General features: G+C 40.9%; 1 protein-coding gene across 3 annotated transcripts in view; it reads right to left on the reverse strand.

Annotated features, from left to right (window-relative positions):
* Window positions 1-19,770, reverse strand: part of LOC123763236 (methionine adenosyltransferase 2 subunit beta) — an 86,046-nt gene that overhangs the window by 27,184 nt on the left and 39,092 nt on the right. For all 3 annotated transcript variants that reach the window (XM_045750334.2, XM_045750332.2, XM_045750335.2), the window contains exon 4: window positions 2,962-3,114. In XM_045750334.2, the coding sequence (XP_045606290.1) occupies window positions 2,962-3,114 (153 nt within the window). The remainder of the gene's footprint in view (window positions 1-2,961; window positions 3,115-19,770) is intronic.

Here is a 19,770-nt window from a genome sequence, read left to right on the forward strand (position 1 = left end):
CCCTGCAACGTGTACAATCACGGGAGCCTAGCAGAGGGCTGCCAAACACTACCAGTGGAACTATAGCCACACTAGGCAGTCCCCCACCAGAGGCAACAGGAACCGGTCGCTGCTTAGGTGGCAGGCTGTGCAACACCTTGACGCCCTAGCCAGCACAATACCAATCCCTAACCAGGGCCAAACAAGGGCCCCAAGCCCGAGCTGGCCCCAAGGGCGAGGCAAATGCCGAGCAGCAAGAACCTCTATGGGAATGGTTCCCGAACGCCCCAGGGAAGATAACCCTGTTGCGCAAGGGCTGTACTCACAGGGCGCTTAGGGAAGTCAGCCACTAAGCACATGCAGCCCTGGCACTGATGAGGTACTCCTGGCCACCGCACAACACAACACACGGCAGTGAACGCCACACAAGGCAAACACCGCCTAGGAAACTGAGGCCAGAGAAGCGTCAATCCCGGTTGACATTAGCGAACGAACTGAAGCTTGGCAGCCGGCGCGGTAGGTCCGGGGCTCCCTCCTCCCCCTCCGGGGGCGGGGAGGGCTGCACGGATGATCGGCGCGGCAGTAAAGTGTGATGTTTGCTTGTTTGCTTGTTTCCTTGTGATTGTAGGGAGTTTCTACCTCTCTGTTTGTTTTTTTGTTTCAGTTTTTTACCATGTGGGGTTTGTTTTGTTATGCCTACCTTTCTGGGTGCCTAACCCCGGTCGATGGCAGATAAGGAAAACCCCAACCACAAGGGGGTTTTCCAGGGTCATTGCTCCCTGCAACCTCTCTGAAGGGGCCAGGTTCTGGCTCATGGTCCCTGGTAAGTCTGAACTCCATAGCTAATATCCCGGTCTAATATAGCATACATTAGCCCGAAAAGCTCCAGGAAGTCGTGGAGGATTCGAACAGAAAAAGCATGTTTTTTCCCGTCACAGGCGTGACATCTTTATAGTATGCATATAAAAACCCGCTCGCTCAGAAGCGAATTCAAATTGCTTTGAAAATTTCAAAGCAATCGGTGAAGAGCTTTTGGAGATTAGCTATTTTTTAACATTTACATTATTATTTATATAGATTACTATTATTAATACAACAATAATGACTGCAGAGACATCACCATGAACAGGTTGGACTCAAGTGTTGAGCCAATTAGAGGGAATAAAATCCCCTCAAAAGGGTATAACTACATTATAAAATGTTCAACTCAGAGCAACAAATGTTATCCTACAACTAAGTGGACTCTCATACCAGGAAAGGTCCACAGCTTCAGGATTAACAACACTACAAATCAAACACAACAGGGTTACTCTCATTGAGATCTTTCAAATGTTAAACATATTTGAACATTAATACAGATAAATTTTTTTCAAAGTAACTCACACAGGGATCAATAGCTACAAGTTCAATAAGCCACAATGTAGGACAGACAACTGTTTCTTTTCTGCCCATAGGATAATAAACTCATGGAATCACCTACTCACCTAAGTCACAAATATCAAGATTGTGTCCCAATTTAAAATACAACAGAAAATAATACTAAATAATAATGGGGGGAACCTTTGACAAGTCACCAACTTTCTGCTCATATTGAGAAGTGAAGTCAGTGAGATGAAGACGAGAGATCATGCATTATAATATATATTGATATATTTATACCCTATACAGTAGAGCAATCACACATCACAGGAATTTAAACTTATTATCCACAACCACCACTTCACCCTTCACATTTGTTTCACACAGAATTTCTCCCTTTACTTTATTACATCTTATATTTTCTTATACACATTATAAATCTTCTTATACACACCTCTTATAAAGTGTTCAACTGGTCTACAAAGGTCTCTCTCACTGCTGAAAGAATTATCATTTGTTTACAGCATATCTGACAGTCTCTTGTTACTCATATTATATCCATGTATTGTGTATACATCCTTCTCGTAGCATTCTCACCTTAACCTTCCTCATAGCACCATCCATGTACATACTGTACAGTACACTGGGTATATTGGAAAACCAGCTATCACAAAATCCTTGAAGTCCCCCGACATTAATATTAAACTAATCAACCATTACTTCATTAACTCTTACACATGCACTGCCATCTACAGTGGAGACAAAATTTTCACAGCATTTAACATTTCAAACTCCATACATGCTCATCACTCTGAAAAAAAGGCCTTCTTTATTAACTCTGTTATATGCCTTTTCTCAAGTCCATAAAGACCATGAATATCTTACAATCTTTATCATGTGCTTTCTCTGTATCACCTGTATCATGTAAATATCTAACCTACACACATCTTCCACCACAGAACCCACTTTGTTCATCATTATTCTATATCTCTGTAATTTCCCCCTAGCTCTTCCTGTCACTATCATGCCACATACTTTACCCACTAAACTTATTTAGCAAATGCCTCTTATTTTTATTATATCATGCAATCATAAGTCTTATCCAACCCTCTGGCACATTACATATATTTCATGCCTTCTGCAAAAATATTTTACACAAATGAATCACTAACATTCATTGTGCCGGAGGTGACAGATAACAGATTAAGTCACCACACTAAGCGTAGTTATTGTATAATATGGAAAGTAAACGTAATGATGGGAATGGAAGGCACTAGTCTACAATACATATGCAAGAAGTGATGCAGATGATGAGTCACAACAACGTGGCTGAAGATATGACCACCAAACAACACATCCGAAGATGAAGAAACGACAACGTTTCAGTCCATTCTGGACCATTATCCTCATCTCACTCTTTCCCTTTTTACTGACCTGTTCCTTCCTCTCTCTCTCACATACAAATTGATAATGGTCCAGGATGGACCAAAACGTCGTCGTTTCTTCATCTTCTAATGTGTGGTTTGGTTATCAAGGAGTAATATTGTATTTTACTACAATGACACAGTTACATAACTTTTGCATACACATGTTCCTAATTCTACCTCTAATAATTATGCATACCTGGACATTCTCTTAAGACAGCTTCTTCAGAATCAAGCTTTGTTTGGCCATACTTGCTTAGAGGGTTACATTTATCATTAGCTTTGTATGGAGGAGAGGTGCCATCGAATACATAATCTGTGCTGATGTGAATTACCTTACTTCCATGCTGGTCTGAAATAGAAAACACAATGTAATCTTGTAATACACTAGACCTAAAACATATTTACTTTTTAACCACCATGCTGCACGGTCTTAAAATATGACACACCTGTGGTGCGCCAAAAATAAATTATTTGCAAAAAACTAGCAATAAATGTAATGAAACACCATTTTCTGGGTGAGACCTGGAGGTTTCCCGGAGCTATCCAGGCTGATATGTATCTATTAGCTTCCTGGCATCAAAGTGCATGAAGTTCATGCCTACCAGGGACCGCGAGTTAGAAAATGGCCCCCTCAGAGAGACACGAGGAGCAATGGCCTATAGAAACCTATGTGGTTAGAAGCATTCTATGTCCAGGTCTGGTACCCAAAAAGGTAGGCGCCCCCAATACAACAACCCGTTCTCACACAAGACAGCACATATATGACTTAATGCTTAAAGTCAATATGTTGAATATGAATTAGTAAATATGTGATATATTCCCAGTTACTTTTTTTTCCAAGACCCAAACTCTTCCTCACGTACCAACTTGCGTCTCACAGTACCCGTCCGTCAACCTAGATAGCAGAATAGTCGTGATTGGTTCAATTATAAGGAAAATTGTACTTTTCAGGTCCCACATGGGTTGTGAAATTTACCTACTATTGTCCATGCTCTTAGAATATTATAGATCAGCTACTTCCTATTGAAGGTTCGTAGTTTTGTTTTGAGAAATATTAGTTGTTCTTAGTAAATTATAATAAGCACTAAAAATTATTACATAGAATAACAGTCCTTCACCAATCAATATTATATACCATAGTTGGTGCTTTACAAATCTTTAAAGGATGTTTTGTAGGAACGCTAACAGAAAACGATGGTTCATGGGAATGTCTATGGGGTAAACTACTCTAAACAGGATGGTATTGTGTCTACTATACCAACTACAGGATCGGTATATTGTCCACTACCACCTGTTAGGTGAGTAAGGGGTGCAATACCACCCACAGGATGGGTATGAGGGTCACATCCACCCAGAGGATGAGTATGGGGATCACATCCACCCACAGGAAGGGTATGGGGTCCAATACCACCCACAGGATGAGTATGGCGTCCACTACAACCCACAGGATGGGTATGGGGCTCCAACCACCCATAGAATGGGTATGGGGCTCCAACCACCCATAAAATGGGTATGGGGTCCAATAACACCCACTGGATGTGTATATGGCGTCCATTGCCGCGCGTCGAGCTCGAAAACCGCAGCATTCATCTCAGAACCATGCCTATTTCACGCAGATTCCTTAATAAACGTAAAAGTTTTATATGTCACAAGAAAGATAGAAATATAAGCTTCATTCTAAATACCTTACCATGGGCATATTTAAATTTAAACCGAAGATACGTGTACTTTTATAATAGCCGAGCTCCGACCCCGGACAGATCGATCGACCGAGCAACTCTCTCTCAGAACAATGTTTATTTCACGTGAATTCGTTAGTAAACATATATGTTTTATATGTCTCAAGAAAGACAGACATATAAGCTTCACTTTAAACACTTTACTATAGACATATTTAAATTTCTAATGAAGATTATTGTATTTTAAAAATTACGGAGCTCCCACCCCGTACAGACTGAACGACAGAGCAACTCTCTCTCAGATCAATGTTTATTTCACGTAAATTCGTTAATAAACACAAATGTTTTATAAGTCTTAAGCAAGATAGAAATAAGAGCTTCATTTTAAATACATTACAATAGACATATTTATAGCTCAAGTGAAGATACATATGTTTTTATAGTAGCGCTCAGTAGCTTGTCGGGCATGGAGTGCAGACGCCTACGCACTTGCCGATATATTGTATAATTAACAAAGATACGCTAATAAAGCCTAAAATCTTATATGCCTCCAGAAAGACCGATATATGAACATTATTATAATTGCACCAAATGAAATATATCATGTTCGAGAACAAAGATATATCAATTTTAAATTAAGTTTCGACTCTCTCTCAGGTGAGAGAGATGGGGCGACTCTCGCCCCATCTATTGGAGATTCTGTGCACTAAATACCCAAAGCTACTCAAACCCTCCTAGCATTATTTAAGTAATGAGGTAATATGGTATATTTACTCACTATAATGTGGGTGCTGAATGCAGAACATGAGAAAACATATATTTACTCCAAACTAATATAATTTCATTATGAAATAAGTAGCATCAAAGGAAGTCGATGGTCCAAGCAGCAATGTTGTGGAGCGACTTATCCAAGATATATCGTTGTTTGGAAAGTGTTTGTTGGCATATCAGATTCAGATTCAGATGTTTATTCAGGTAAGGTATATACATACAAGTGATGTTACATTAAAGGATTGATATATAGATAGAGCTAGTACATACAATGCCTAAAGCCACTATTACGCAATGCGTTTCGGGCAAACCATATCCAGTTGTCGCACTTCTCTGCTCAAATTATCACAAATTTAAATTATAATGTTAACAAGTAGAATACGTATTTTTAATAAAATCTAACATAACTAGCCAGAAAACATTTAACATTAATTAAAAAATATATGTTTGGAAGTTAAATCGACTTCATAGGACAATGGTTTTGTTATATATACTCGTTATTCGTTGACATGCGTTCGCTACTTAAACTACCATGTACTGTACTTATGTAAAATCTCCCATGTCTCTTCGCTCATCTCACCGAACCCTACAGGCTCTGTGATATATTGTTTAATTAATTGAGATTCACAAATAAAGCTAATAATTGTATATGTTATCAAAAAGGCAGAGCTTAGTTTAGTTCATTTATTATGCACTCCATACCCATCCTATGGACGATAGTGGAGTGTTACAGAGGCACATAATGGGCTCAGGGAATGAGCCCCACAATTTATATAGCCAAGCAAGTTATAATCTTGATAAGCTAGTTACAAAAGTCAATGCACATTGTCACATCAACAATGGGCTCGAGTCCGACCACAAGTACAGTTTATAATTTAAGCAACTGACATATATGGAGGGCTAGTGTCACAATTGATATGTTTATCCTACACATAACCCCCTCTCCCCCATCCAATGGGCAGCGGTGGATAGGTTACAATCAAGTTTTTCATTTTCAGTTTTTCACAGAATCATCATTATATTCTGTAACACCTACACATGATCCATGGTGCCAAATATTGCAACGTTCACAGCATACCATCAGCTTCAAATCATTTAGCTTTCTGCAAATGCAGTACACTTCCATCGAGCATGACCGGATGATTCGTTTTCTTCTCAGTGTCTGAGCTCCAGGGAATGAGATGAGACACTTTCCTTTAAAGTTCTCTTGAAGATGTTGTCTCATTCTGCATATCATACGAGGTTCACCGGATCTACACCACTTGCAAGTGATGCAGCAAACGCCACAGCATATACCCCACTCATACTTGAGTCCTTGTGTCTGCTGACATTCATTATATTGCATATCAGCTTATCATCCTGGCAATTAGCAAGAGCATACAAGATAACTTCAGTAGATTTGGATGGTAATTTATGCCTGGTGTCGTATATGTTAATTTGTCCAGTTACTCCAAAATTGGAAACGGTGGCCCAGTGACAACCATCAACTTGGATAATTTGAATAAATTCACCAATTGTAACTGGCCAGGAGAGGTCCCGCTACCACGCTGGGTCATGAAGGCCTTCTAGGCTTGGCACAGTTTGTTTGATGAGGTCACATGCAGATTTTATATGAAGGTCAGAGAGCTGTACATTTGTTCCAATGTTCATTATCTCGTCATTTGTTAAATAATTTAACATTGTCGAATGTGAAGCACTGTTATCACTCTCCTTATTGTTGCATTGGTGTGAGGAGTGGCAGTGATTGGTTCAGTTTATTTTTTTTTTTAAATAGGGACATAAATTTGTACTGCAGATACCAGTACAGTTGCACCGTTTCTTTATATATTTTATACTTGGGTTAGCAAGGCGAGACGCTTCTCTTAACGTGATACTGTTGGTATCAAATAGAAATAGTTTTTAAAGTATGTATCTTAATAAATTTGAACCTTATATTATCAACATCAACATATTATATTATTTAACATCAACAAATTAGATTTCGAATGTTAAAACCAATTTCAACCAATTAAAGGATTTATCCTTTTTAAAGGATTTAATTAAAGGATTTGACACAAAAATCAGTATGAAAATTACCTCGGCTGAGGATATTGAAAAACTTCAAGCTGATATTAATAAAGTTTTCGACTGGGCATCAGAAAATAACATGATGTTTAACAGTGATAAATTCCAGGTACTCAGGTACGGTAAAAATGAGGACCTTAAACATAATACAGAGTACAAAACACAATCAAATGTACCCATAGTAGGAAAACAGCATGTAAAGGATTTGGGAATAATAATGTCTGACGACCTAACGTTTAAGGAGCATAACCAAGCAAATATTGCGACAGCCAGAAAAATGATAGGATAGATTACGAGAACTTTCAAATCCAGGGATCCCATCACAATGGTTGTACTCTTCAAGTCACTTGTGTTGTCCCGTCTTGAGTACTGCTCAGTACTCACTTCCCCCTTCAGAGCAGGAGAGATTGCTGAAATAGAGGGAATACAGAGAACATATACGGCACGCATAGACGCAATAAAGCACCTAAATTATTGGGATCGTCTCAAAGCCCTCCAAATGTACTCACTAGAAAGAAGACGAGAGAGATATCAAATAATATACACCTGGAAGATACTGGAGGGCCAAGTACCAAATCTACACAGTAAAATAACAACGTACTGGAGTGAACGATATGGAAGAAAATGTAGAATAGAACCAGTGAAGAGCAGAGGTGCCATAGGCACAATCAGAGAACACTGTATAAACATCAGAGGTCCGCGGTTGTTCAACGTCCTCCCAGCAAGCATAAGAAATATTGCCGGAACAACCGGGGACATTTTCAAGAGGAAACTAGATTTATTCCTCCAAGGAGTGCCGGACCAACCGGGCTGTGGTGGGTATGTGGGCCTGCGGGCCGCTCCAAGCAACAGCCTAGTGGACCAAACTCTCACAAGTCAAGCCTGGCCTCGGGCCGGGCTTGGGGAGTAGAAGAACTCCCAGAACCCCATCAACCAGGTATCCTTTAATGTTAAAAATTGTTCAAATTGAAATAAATATATAACACTGTACAGTACAGTTGTGTTTGCCTGCCACAGCCTGCCACAGCCTTGAGAGCACGGAGCCTCTCTCTACATTGGCGACCCAGTCTGGCTAAACATTGCGGTACAGTAGAACCTCAAGACCAAGGTATTTGTATCTGGTAACTAGTCGAGCAGAGAGCCATCATCCAACTGCATTTTGCGATCGGCCCCACCCCGTCTGGGTGGGTGTCGGTTCAGGATCTTTGTTTTCTCTACTGAGATGACTAAGCATAGTTCCTGACATGTGGACAATACAGAGTTCAGAACATTTTGGGTGTTGGTATACCCATTGGTGTGGATCAGTATATCATCCACATAGCTAATGATGTGTTCGCTGGACCTTCTAGTTACAAAGTTTAAAAGTGCACTGATTAACACATTGAACAGAGTAGGACTGAGGACACCTCCCTGTGGAGTGCCAAGTTCAAAAAATCTCGTTACACTCCTATGCCCATGGAACAGTACAGATGACTTCCTGTTGGATAGATAGCCTCTTATCCACCGTAGAAGCCATCCTCCAACATTTATTTTAGCAAGTTCTCTCAGAATGAGGTGTGGGTTAGCAATGTCAAAGGCTGACTTAAGATCTTGGAAAGTGGTGTATGACCTATCAGTATGCAGGGTGAGGAATGTGGTAATACAGTGATGTACACTCTTTCCATGCATAAAGCCATATATCTGGGGAGACAACATATTAATAATTTTGTAAAGGAGACGGTTGAGAACCATCCTCTCAAGACACTTATAGAGACAACTAGTGAGGGAGATTGGGCGAAAAGCACTCGGCTGGTGAGGTTTAGGAATGGGAATAATAACACTGTTGGTCCATGACTTAGGAAGCTCCCCAGTTACATAGCTCATATTATACAATTGAAGAAAGGTATTCCCTGGAACTAGCAGAAGCATATGCAGTATGCCGTCAGTAACTCCATCCTCCCCGGGTAATGTAGCTTTGCCTTTATGTAGAGCAGAATCTAGTTCGTATTCAGTAAAAGCATGTCACAGTCATCCTCTTGATGAAGCATGAAGTCAAGGAGCCTTGCCCTATCAGTATATCTATCATTTAATTCATTCTGCGAGGGTAGAGGAAGACTGTCAAAGCTGGAAGTCGTGGCCCAAGCACCAACAAGCTCATTTGCTCTGTGCAGAGGATTAGGGTACGAGATCTCTGCAGCATTTTTCCCTTTGATCTTGTTGATATCCTTCCATGCCCGACTTAGTGGCGTGTGAGAATTGAGACCACGGACAAAAGTTTCCCAGTCTGTCTGCCTCAGCTCCACCATACGTTCCCTGGCCTTAGCCAGAGCCGCTTGAAAGAGCCGAAGCATTTCAGCAGTGCGGGTCCTTCTACAAGCTAGTCCAATTATTTTGGCAGTGCGTTTTAGTGTCTGCAATTTAGAATCATTATAATAAACATAAGTGCTATGACCAGTGTAATTTGGGTTACGTGGCCTGGACGATGGATCAAGTGATTCTATAAACTGGTTGATTGTACCTGTGAGCTCATTGTTAAAATCTTCAACTGATGAAGGCTCAGATGACTGCACCATTCTGACACATGGGCAACAAGATTGTCTCGTTGATCGATGGGCACAGCCAGCCTCTTCCGCTTGAACACTCCACCAGGGAGGATAGAGTTGCCAATGCTTACAGTGGCTAATATGGCCAGATGATCAGACGCCATAACTGGCACTATTGACGAGGCGCACACGGTGTGGGAGACGTTGACACCGAGACATAGATCAGGAATACCTCCGTAGATATGCGTCGGTTCAAGGTCACCCACAATCTGTGCATCATCGTGACTACCTAATAGTGACACTAGTTGCCGTTACGATTACTGAACTGCGAATTACCAATATTCCTATGTCTAGCGTTATAATCACCTATAATGATGGTAGGCTCAGTCTGAATACAGATAGGAAGGTCAGCATAATTAAAGTTACAAGGAGTCGATTATTTAGTACATAGTTGTTTTCTCTTAAACTGGATGATAGAGGGGGAGTCTTTAACGTGATTGGGAATACATACATACATACATACATACATACATACATACATACATACATACATACATACATACATACATACATGCATGCGTACATCCATTCATACATACATACATACATACATGCATGAATACATACATACATACATACATACATACATACATACATACATACATGCATACATGCATGCATACATGCATGCATACATACATACATACATACATACATACATACATACATACATACATACATACATACATGCATATATAAATACATGCGTATATACATGCGTATATAAATACATACATACATACATTACATACATACATACATACATACATGCATGCGTACATACATACATCCATCCATCTATCCATACATACATACATACATACATGCATACATACATACATACATACATACATACATACATACATACATACATACATACATACATGCATGCGTACATACATACATCCATCCATCTATCCATTCATACATGCATACATACATACATACATACATACATACATACATACATACATACATGCATGCATGCATGCATGCATGCATACATACATACATACATACATACATACATACATACATGCATGCATACATACATGCATGCATGCGTACATACATACATCCATCCATCTATCCATTCATACATGCATACATACATACATATATACATACATACATACATACATACATACATACATACATACATACATACATACATACACGTCCAGCCAGCATATAGCTATTTCGGGACAAAATCCAATACAGTTTATATTGGTGAGACGCCACTGTGATGAGGAGTTGAAATATCACAGGAACTGTAGGTTAATGTGTGACATAAGTGAGGTTAGATGAGGCATCTACAAGCATCAGCTGGAGGCTGATGGAGTGTTGTGGAGGCTGGTGGTACTATGTCCAGATGTTGGAGGGTGGATTTGACTCTCCCACCCTCCCTCCCCCTCCCCCCCCCCCCCCCCACACATTGACCGCAGTACGTCTAAGGTTACTTTCCACTCTCGCTTACCAAGGGTATAACCCCCGCCCCTCCCAACACACACACATGCATCAGATTCTTAACTTACAATATTTATGATTTACCAATTTATGTTACTACACTGACTGTCAATTTCACAATATTGTATAAACTTTGATGAATCGCTCGTCTATGGGTCATCCAATAATGTTAGCAGACTTCTAGATGTTACCACTGCTAGGTTTAGGCTCAGCTACAAGTACCTCTGGAAGTTTGTAACATCTGATGATCTAGATTTGACTAAATGTAAACTCTGTCAGCAGAACTATTCGCATACTTTGCGTCATTATATAATGGAATATGAAAAATCGCGGAATTTAAAGATAACAACATCAATAGTGTCCATGAAATGTGTAAGTACTTCATTCATAATGATGTGCTGCTCGAAATCTTAGCGAAGTATCCAAAATTTGCTTACTGTAGGTAATGCATACACATGACTGTAAAGCTGCCGCCCAGTTGGGTGGGTGTGGAGCACATGACTGTAAAGCTGCCGCCCAGTTGGGTGGGTGTGGAGCACATGACTGTAAAGCTGCCGCCCAGTTGGGTGGGTGTGGAGCACATGACTGTAAAGCAGCCGCCCAGTTGGGTGGGTGTGGAGCACATGACTGTAAAGCTGCCGCCCAGTTGGGTGGGTGTGGAGCACATGACTGTAAAGCTGCCGCCCAGTTGGGTGGGTGTGGAGCACATGACTGTAAAGCTGCCGCCCAGTTGGGTGGGTGTGGAGCACATGACTGTAAAGCTGCCGCCCAGTTGGGTGGGTGTGGAGCACATGACTGTAAAGCTGCCGCCCAGTTGGGAGAGTGTGGAGCACATGACTGTAAAGCTGCCGCCCAGTTGGGTGGGTGTGGAGCACATGACTGTAAAGCTGCCGCCCAGATGGGTGGGTGTGGAGCACATGACTGTAAAGCTGTCGCCCAGTTGGGAGAGTGTGGAGCACATGACTGTAAAGCTGCCGCCCAGTTGGGTGGGTGTGCAGCACATGACTGTAAAGCTGCCGCCCAGTTGGGTGGGTGTGGAGCACATGACTGTAAAGCTGCCGCCCAGTTGGGTGGGTGTGGAGCACATGACTGTAAAGCTGCCGCCCAGTTGGGAGAGTGTGGAGCACATGACTGTAAAGCTGCCGCCCAGTTGGGTGGGTGTGGAGCACATGACTGTAAAGCTGCCGCCCAGTTGGGTGGGTGTGCAGCACATGACTGTAAAGCTGCCGCCCAGTTGGGTGGGTGTGGAGCACATGACTGTAAAGCTGCCGCCCAGTTGGGTGGGTGTGGAGCACATGACTGTAAAGCTGCCGCCCAGTTGGGTGGGTGTGCAGCAAGACTAGTAACTGTGTGACTCACCATAAATGTAAAGTGCCTTGTATAGTGACTGTTGTGAGCCTCTTGTTGAATCACTTGTGACACAAAAGATTACTGATGTGTGTATTTGTGGTGGTGATTAAATATGTATGTGTATGTATATATGTATACGTATGAATATGTACATGTATGCATAAGTATGTATACATTAATAATTTTGTAACTAGCGTCAAAAGATTGTTATTTGCTTAGCTAAACGAACTAGAGGGTTCAGTTCCTGAACCGATTATGTGCCTCTGTAATCCTTTACACCACCGCCCACGGAATGTGTATTATGGGGTGCATAATAAAGAAAGAAAATGAATGGACCGAACCCCACAATTCATTTAGCTAAGCAAGTTACAATCTTAATGAGCTAGTTACAAAATTCACTATAAGTCGTCACATCATAAATGGGTTCGAGATCGACCACAAGTAGTGCATTACATAAATTTATCAGTATTGTGCAGCCTGTGATCCCCACCTGGCTGGATACTGATACCTAGGTAATTTTCATGTGTCCGGACACCGGCAATAAGGCGGTATTATTTATTTAACTTAAGATATATATATTTTTAAATGTTGTCACATTAACGGCTACATCTTCCTTTCTTCTGACATATAGATTTTAAAGATTAATTAAAATATATGGAAACTAATTATACAATTTATTGGCTGGTGTGCAGGGCTTCACACTCTCAGAGCAAGCCATCAAGTAACTATCAAAACGCATATATCTTCGTTTTCACTTCAGTTATATTTATGACAAAGGATTATAAATGTAGCCTATATTTCTACCTTTCAGATGACATAAATACTTTCGTTAATTACAATATCTAGATCAAACTAACATTGATTTTCAAAAGGTTGTATATTTTCCATCAATGGAGAGCATCAGCCAAGAAGCCTTCTTTAAAATATGAATATCTTTCCTCACCCAATAAGATCTAATCTCTGAATAAAACGCAAAAAACGACTTGATTGTAACCTATCCACCGCTGCCCATTGGATGGGGGAGAGGGGGTTATGTGTAGGATAAACATATCAATTGTGACACTAGCCCTCCATATATGTCAGTTGCTTAAATTATAAACTGTACTTGTGGTCGGACTCGAGCCCATTGTTGATGTGACAATGTGCATTGACTTTTGTAACTAGCTTATCAAGATTATAACTTGCTTGGCTATATAAATTGTGGGGCTCATTCCCTGAGCCCATTATGTGCCTCTGTAACACTCCACTATCGTCCATAGGATGGGTATGGAGTGCATAATAAATGAACTAAACTAAGCTCTGCCTTTTTGATAACATATACAATTATTAGCTTTATTTGTGAATCTCAATTAATTAAACAATATATCACAGAGCCTGTAGGGTTCGGTGAGATGAGCGAAGAGACATGGGAGATTTTACATAAGTACAGTACATGGTAGTTTAAGTAGCGAACGCATGTCAACGAATAACGAGTATATATAACAAAACCATTGTCCTATGAAGTCGATTTAACTTCCAAACATATATTTTTTAATTAATGTTAAATGTTTTCTGGCTAGTTATGTTAGATTTTATTAAAAATACGTATTCTACTTGTTAACATTATAATTTAAATTTGTGATAATTTGAGCAGAGAAGTGCGACAACTGGATATGGTTTGCCCGAAACGCATTGCGTAATAGTGGCTTTAGGCATTGTATGTACTAGCTCTATCTATATATCAATCCTTTAATGTAACATCACTTGTATGTATATACCTTACCTGAATAAACATCTGAATCTGAATCTGATATGCCAACAAACACTTTCCAAACAACGATATATCTTGGATAAGTCGCTCCACAACATTGCTGCTTGGACCATCGACTTCCTTTGATGCTACTTATTTCATAATGAAATTATATTAGTTTGGAGTAAATATATGTTTTCTCATGTTCTGCATTCAGCACCCACATTATAGTGAGTAAATATACCATATTACTTCATTACTTAAATAATGCTAGGAGAGTTTGAGTAGCTTTGGGTATTTAGTGCACAGAATCTCCAATAGATGGGGCGAGAGTCGCCCCATCTCTCTCACCCGAGAGAGAGTCGAAACTTAATTTAAAATTGATATATCTTTGTTCTCGAACATGATATATTTCATTTGGTGCAATTATAATAATGTTCATATATCGGTCTTTCTGGAGGCATATAAGATTTTAGGCTTTATTAGCGTATCTTTGTTAATTATACAATATATCGGCAAGTGCGTAGGCGTCTGCACTCCATGCCCGACAAGCTACTGAGCGCTACTATAAAAACATATGTATCTTCACTTGAGCTATAAATATGTCTATTGTAATGTATTTAAAATGAAGCTCTTATTTCTATCTTGCTTAAGACTTATAAAACATTTGTGTTTATTAACGAATTTACGTGAAATAAACATTGATCTGAGAGAGAGTTGCTCTGTCGTTCAGTCTGTACGGGGTGGGAGCTCCGTAATTTTTAAAATACAATAATCTTCATTAGAAATTTAAATATGTCTATAGTAAAGTGTTTAAAGTGAAGCTTATATGTCTGTCTTTCTTGAGACATATAAAACATATATGTTTACTAACGAATTCACGTGAAATAAACATTGTTCTGAGAGAGAGTTGCTCGGTCGATCGATCTGTCCGGGGTCGGAGCTCGGCTATTATAAAAGTACACGTATCTTCGGTTTAAATTTAAATATGCCCATGGTAAGGTATTTAGAATGAAGCTTATATTTCTATCTTTCTTGTGACATATAAAACTTTTACGTTTATTAAGGAATCTGCGTGAAATAGGCATGGTTCTGAGATGAATGCTGCGGTTTTCGAGCTCGACGCGCGGCAATGGACGCCATATACACATCCAGTGGGTGTTATTGGACCCCATACCCATTTTATGGGTGGTTGGAGCCCCATACCCATTCTATGGGTGGTTGGAGCCCCATACCCATCCTGTGGGTTGTAGTGGACGCCATACTCATCCTGTGGGTGGTATTGGACCCCATACCCTTCCTGTGGGTGGATGTGATCCCCATACTCATCCTCTGGGTGGATGTGACCCTCATATCCATCCTGTGGGTGGTATTGCACCCCTTACTCACCTAACAGGTGGTAGTGGACAATATACCGATCCTGTAGTTGGTATAGTAGACACAATACCATCCTGTTTAGAGTAGTTTACCCCATAGACATTCCAATGAACCATCGTTTTCTGTTAGCGTTCCTACAAAACATCCTTTAAAGATTTGTAAAGCACCAACTATGGTATATAATATTGATTGGTGAAGGACTGTTATTCTATGTAATAATTTTTAGTGCTTATTATAATTTACTAAGAACAACTAATATTTCTCAAAACAAAACTACGAACCTTCAATAGGAAGTAGCTGATCTATAATATTCTAAGAGCATGGACAATAGTAGGTAAATTTCACAACCCATGTGGGACCTGAAAAGTACAATTTTCCTTATACTGTAATTGAACCAATCACGACTATTCTGCTATCTAGGTTGACGGACGGGTACTGTGAGACGCAAGTTGGTACGTGAGGAAGAGTTTGGGCCTTGGAAAAAAAAGTAACTGGGAATATATCACATATTTACTAATTTATATTCAACATATTGACTTTAAGCATTAAGTCATATATGTGCTGTCTTGTGTGAGAACGGGTTGAATACAAACCCCCTATTCTGGTGAAAATATTGCTACCGAAAGCCGAATAAGTGGACAGAACTCCCCAAACGAAAATTAGTAAATGAGCATAACGTCATCACATTGCCGAGCCTCAGTCTGTGCAACTCCCCCCCCCCCCCTCCCCGGGAAGGGGAAGGGAGAGCCCTAGACCCTCGGGCCGGTGATCCAACCAACAGTTCTTAGGCTGGATGTCAAAAACATGTGAAAACCCCGCCGACCAGAGGGAGAGATGCCTGGGAGCCTCCAGGTCTCACCCACAAAATGGGGTTTTATTACATTCAATGCTGGTTTTCTTGGGGGAGCCCAGTCAGCTCCCTGGAGCTAACTACCCAAAGACAAGGAAAAACACAGGGACTTACCTGGGAGGCGGTCAGTCCTCACTCCTCAACACGAAGTCAAAACAACTGGTTGCAACCACCGACCCAATGCAACGCAGGTCGGCGGTTGCAACCAGGGGCACTGACAGGTAGCGAGCGGCCAGGACCCTGCCTGACCTCCAAAAACCCCGTCCCGAATGTCAACCCAAGACATGTTGCCAAAGATGGCAGCCAAAGCAGCAAACTCACGAACGTTGTGGGCACGGGAATAGACTGCAGGCCGGCTAGACTTATAACCCTGTGGATAACCTGGGAGACCTGAGCCCAGGAACAGGGAAGGAGAGAAACCGGGTCAACCCAAAGTGCATTCTCGGCTGCCGAAGCCATGGCGCACAAATAACGGCGGAGACCTGCAACCGGACACAACACATGATGCACCCCCGACCTAACCGACCAAGTATCAACAACCCAAGGACCCCTCCAGAAAGCAGCAGTCTCATTCTTCAACAGAAAAGAAGTAGACGGCTGCAACCGAACAAACCTACCACCAGGATCAAAGGAGCAGAAACCCCTGCGCCGGAGGAGAGCATGAAACTTCCCTCCCCTCCCCTCCTGGCTCACTCACCACCTGTAGAGACAAACCATGCAACAAGGCACAGTAACTGAAATCAAAACAGGAGCCAGAGGTACATGACCGGCCAGTATCACATCAGCCAAGAACTACTGGTTGAATCGCCGGCGCAAGGGTCTGGGGTTCTCCCTTCCCCCTTCCCAATATGACTCTGTCTTTAGCGAGCCACTAAACACACTAAGATTCATAATCCAAATGAGTTTTTCATGGATGTGATACCAACATCAAATCATTTATCAGATACCACCCTATCCCCACTGGATTTTGAAGAAGCCATAGACAGTATGCCTATGCACTCTGCACCAGGCCCTGATTCTTGGAATTCTATATACATCAAGAACTGTGAAAAGCCACTATAGCAGGCCCTTCACATTCTTTAGAGACAGCTTAGATACTGGTGTTATCTCTGATATACGAAAAACAGCAGAGATAGCACCACTTCATAAAGGAGGAAATAAGGCAGAGGCCAAAAATTACAGACTGATAGCACTATCACACATAAAAATCTTTGAAAGAGTGCTAAAAAGAAAGATCACAAAATACATGGAATCACAGCATCTCCATAACACTGGACAACATGGATTCAGAACAGGGTGCTTTTGCCCTCTTGCCTGTCACAGTTGCTGGACCACTATGACATAACCTTAGATGCCATGGAAGACATGCAAAAGACTAATGTAATTTACATAGATTTTGCAAAAGCCTTCAACAAATGTGACCATGGTGTTATTGCACACAAAATGCGTTCAAAAGGAATTACTGGAAAAAATGCGCAGATGGATCTACAATTTCCTGACTAACAGAACCCAATGTGTAATAGGCAACAAAATAAAATCAGGACCATCAACCGTGAAGAGTTCAGTCCCTCTGGGTACTGTGCTTGCTCTAGTACTTTTTTTCATCCTCATATCGGACATAGACACGGACACAATCTATAGCATTGTATCTTCCTTTGCAAATGACACTAGGATTTTTATGAGGTAGACAACATACGAGGACACAGCAAACCTCCAAGCAGATGTAAATCAGGTCTTTCTATGGGCTACAGATAATAATATGGTGTTTAACCATTGTGCTGCTCGCCTTCCAAATATGGCAAACCCCCCCGCCCCGTGCGCAGGAAATAAATTCTCGGGAAAAAAAATCTTTTTGTTTTTGAAAATGTTAAATACCCTTCCCTGATCACAGACATGAAAAAAAAAAATCAAAATTGTAATTACTTTAGCCGCAATGGGGACCGGAAAATGGCGTGTGACATCACGATTTGGTGCTAGCCTGTGACGTAGACTTCTGAAGCCAGTCGCCCGCCAGCTTCAACATGTGCGAGTTGCCACAAATATTTTTTTGTTCATTTTTTGCATACATTTCCAAATACATTTGTTTTATTTTTTCTTGCCAATCCTATGTATAATGAACACGTACACAATATTATGGCAGTAGAACATCTGTACTGTCCTAAGACACTGTCTTATATGTGTCTCAAATGTGTTCACATATATTGCTCATATATCAAATGTTTCATGTTCATTTGTGTATATTTACAACATATTTACACACTATCATACACTATGTACATTCACCATCAACACACTCAGAACTCCGCGAGTGTGAGCTGTCACAGCCAGCCAGCCCTCCCTCACTCCTCCAACACCTAGCTTACTTTTTACACCTTACTCGCCAACATTGCTCCTCCCACCATACAGTTATTGTTTTTATTACACTATTTACACACGTTATGTATACGTATCTACATGTTTTATTCACCATAACTATGCAAGTAAGCCGGTTTTGTGTCCAAACAGCACAGTGGTCACCATACACTGCATGAGAAATCACACAGCAGCCAGCAGACGACGCTACGATTACGATGCCACCTCCCTCACCAAAATGGCTCCTCCCAACATACTCCTTTTGCTGTTATTACACTAATACACACGTTATATATAAGTATCTACATTGGTGTTCACCATAGAGAACCACTAAGCTGTTAAGGTGAGTCCAATAAATAACAGGTCGCCAAACAGAATCTTCAGACGATGCTACCTCACTCCCTCACCAAAATTACTCCTTCCACCCTATTATGCACAGTGCTAATTATCACCACAATCCTGATATTATCAGAATCCTGGTCATTTTTATCACAGTCGGGAATCTTCTGTGATACTATAATCACTAAATAATACCAGTTACATACACATTTTGACATTTTTAGGTGACGCTGTGGTTAAAAGCTGAACAGCAGTGCTGTTAGCTCATGCTGCATGCTCCAGCCTTGGTTGCTCACTCAGTACTGAGGCTCTCACACTTGGGAATGTTATCCACGATTTTTTTTTTTTTTTAAATTGCATCTATTTACTAGAGCCCTGAGGAAGCTGATGTGAACTCCATGTAGCCGCGAGACATTTAAATCGTGTGCAGCACCCTTAATTGTAT

Source organism: Procambarus clarkii, chromosome 49 (assembly GCF_040958095.1).
Source record: "Procambarus clarkii isolate CNS0578487 chromosome 49, FALCON_Pclarkii_2.0, whole genome shotgun sequence".
Classification (NCBI taxonomy): Eukaryota; Metazoa; Arthropoda; class Malacostraca; order Decapoda; family Cambaridae; genus Procambarus; species Procambarus clarkii.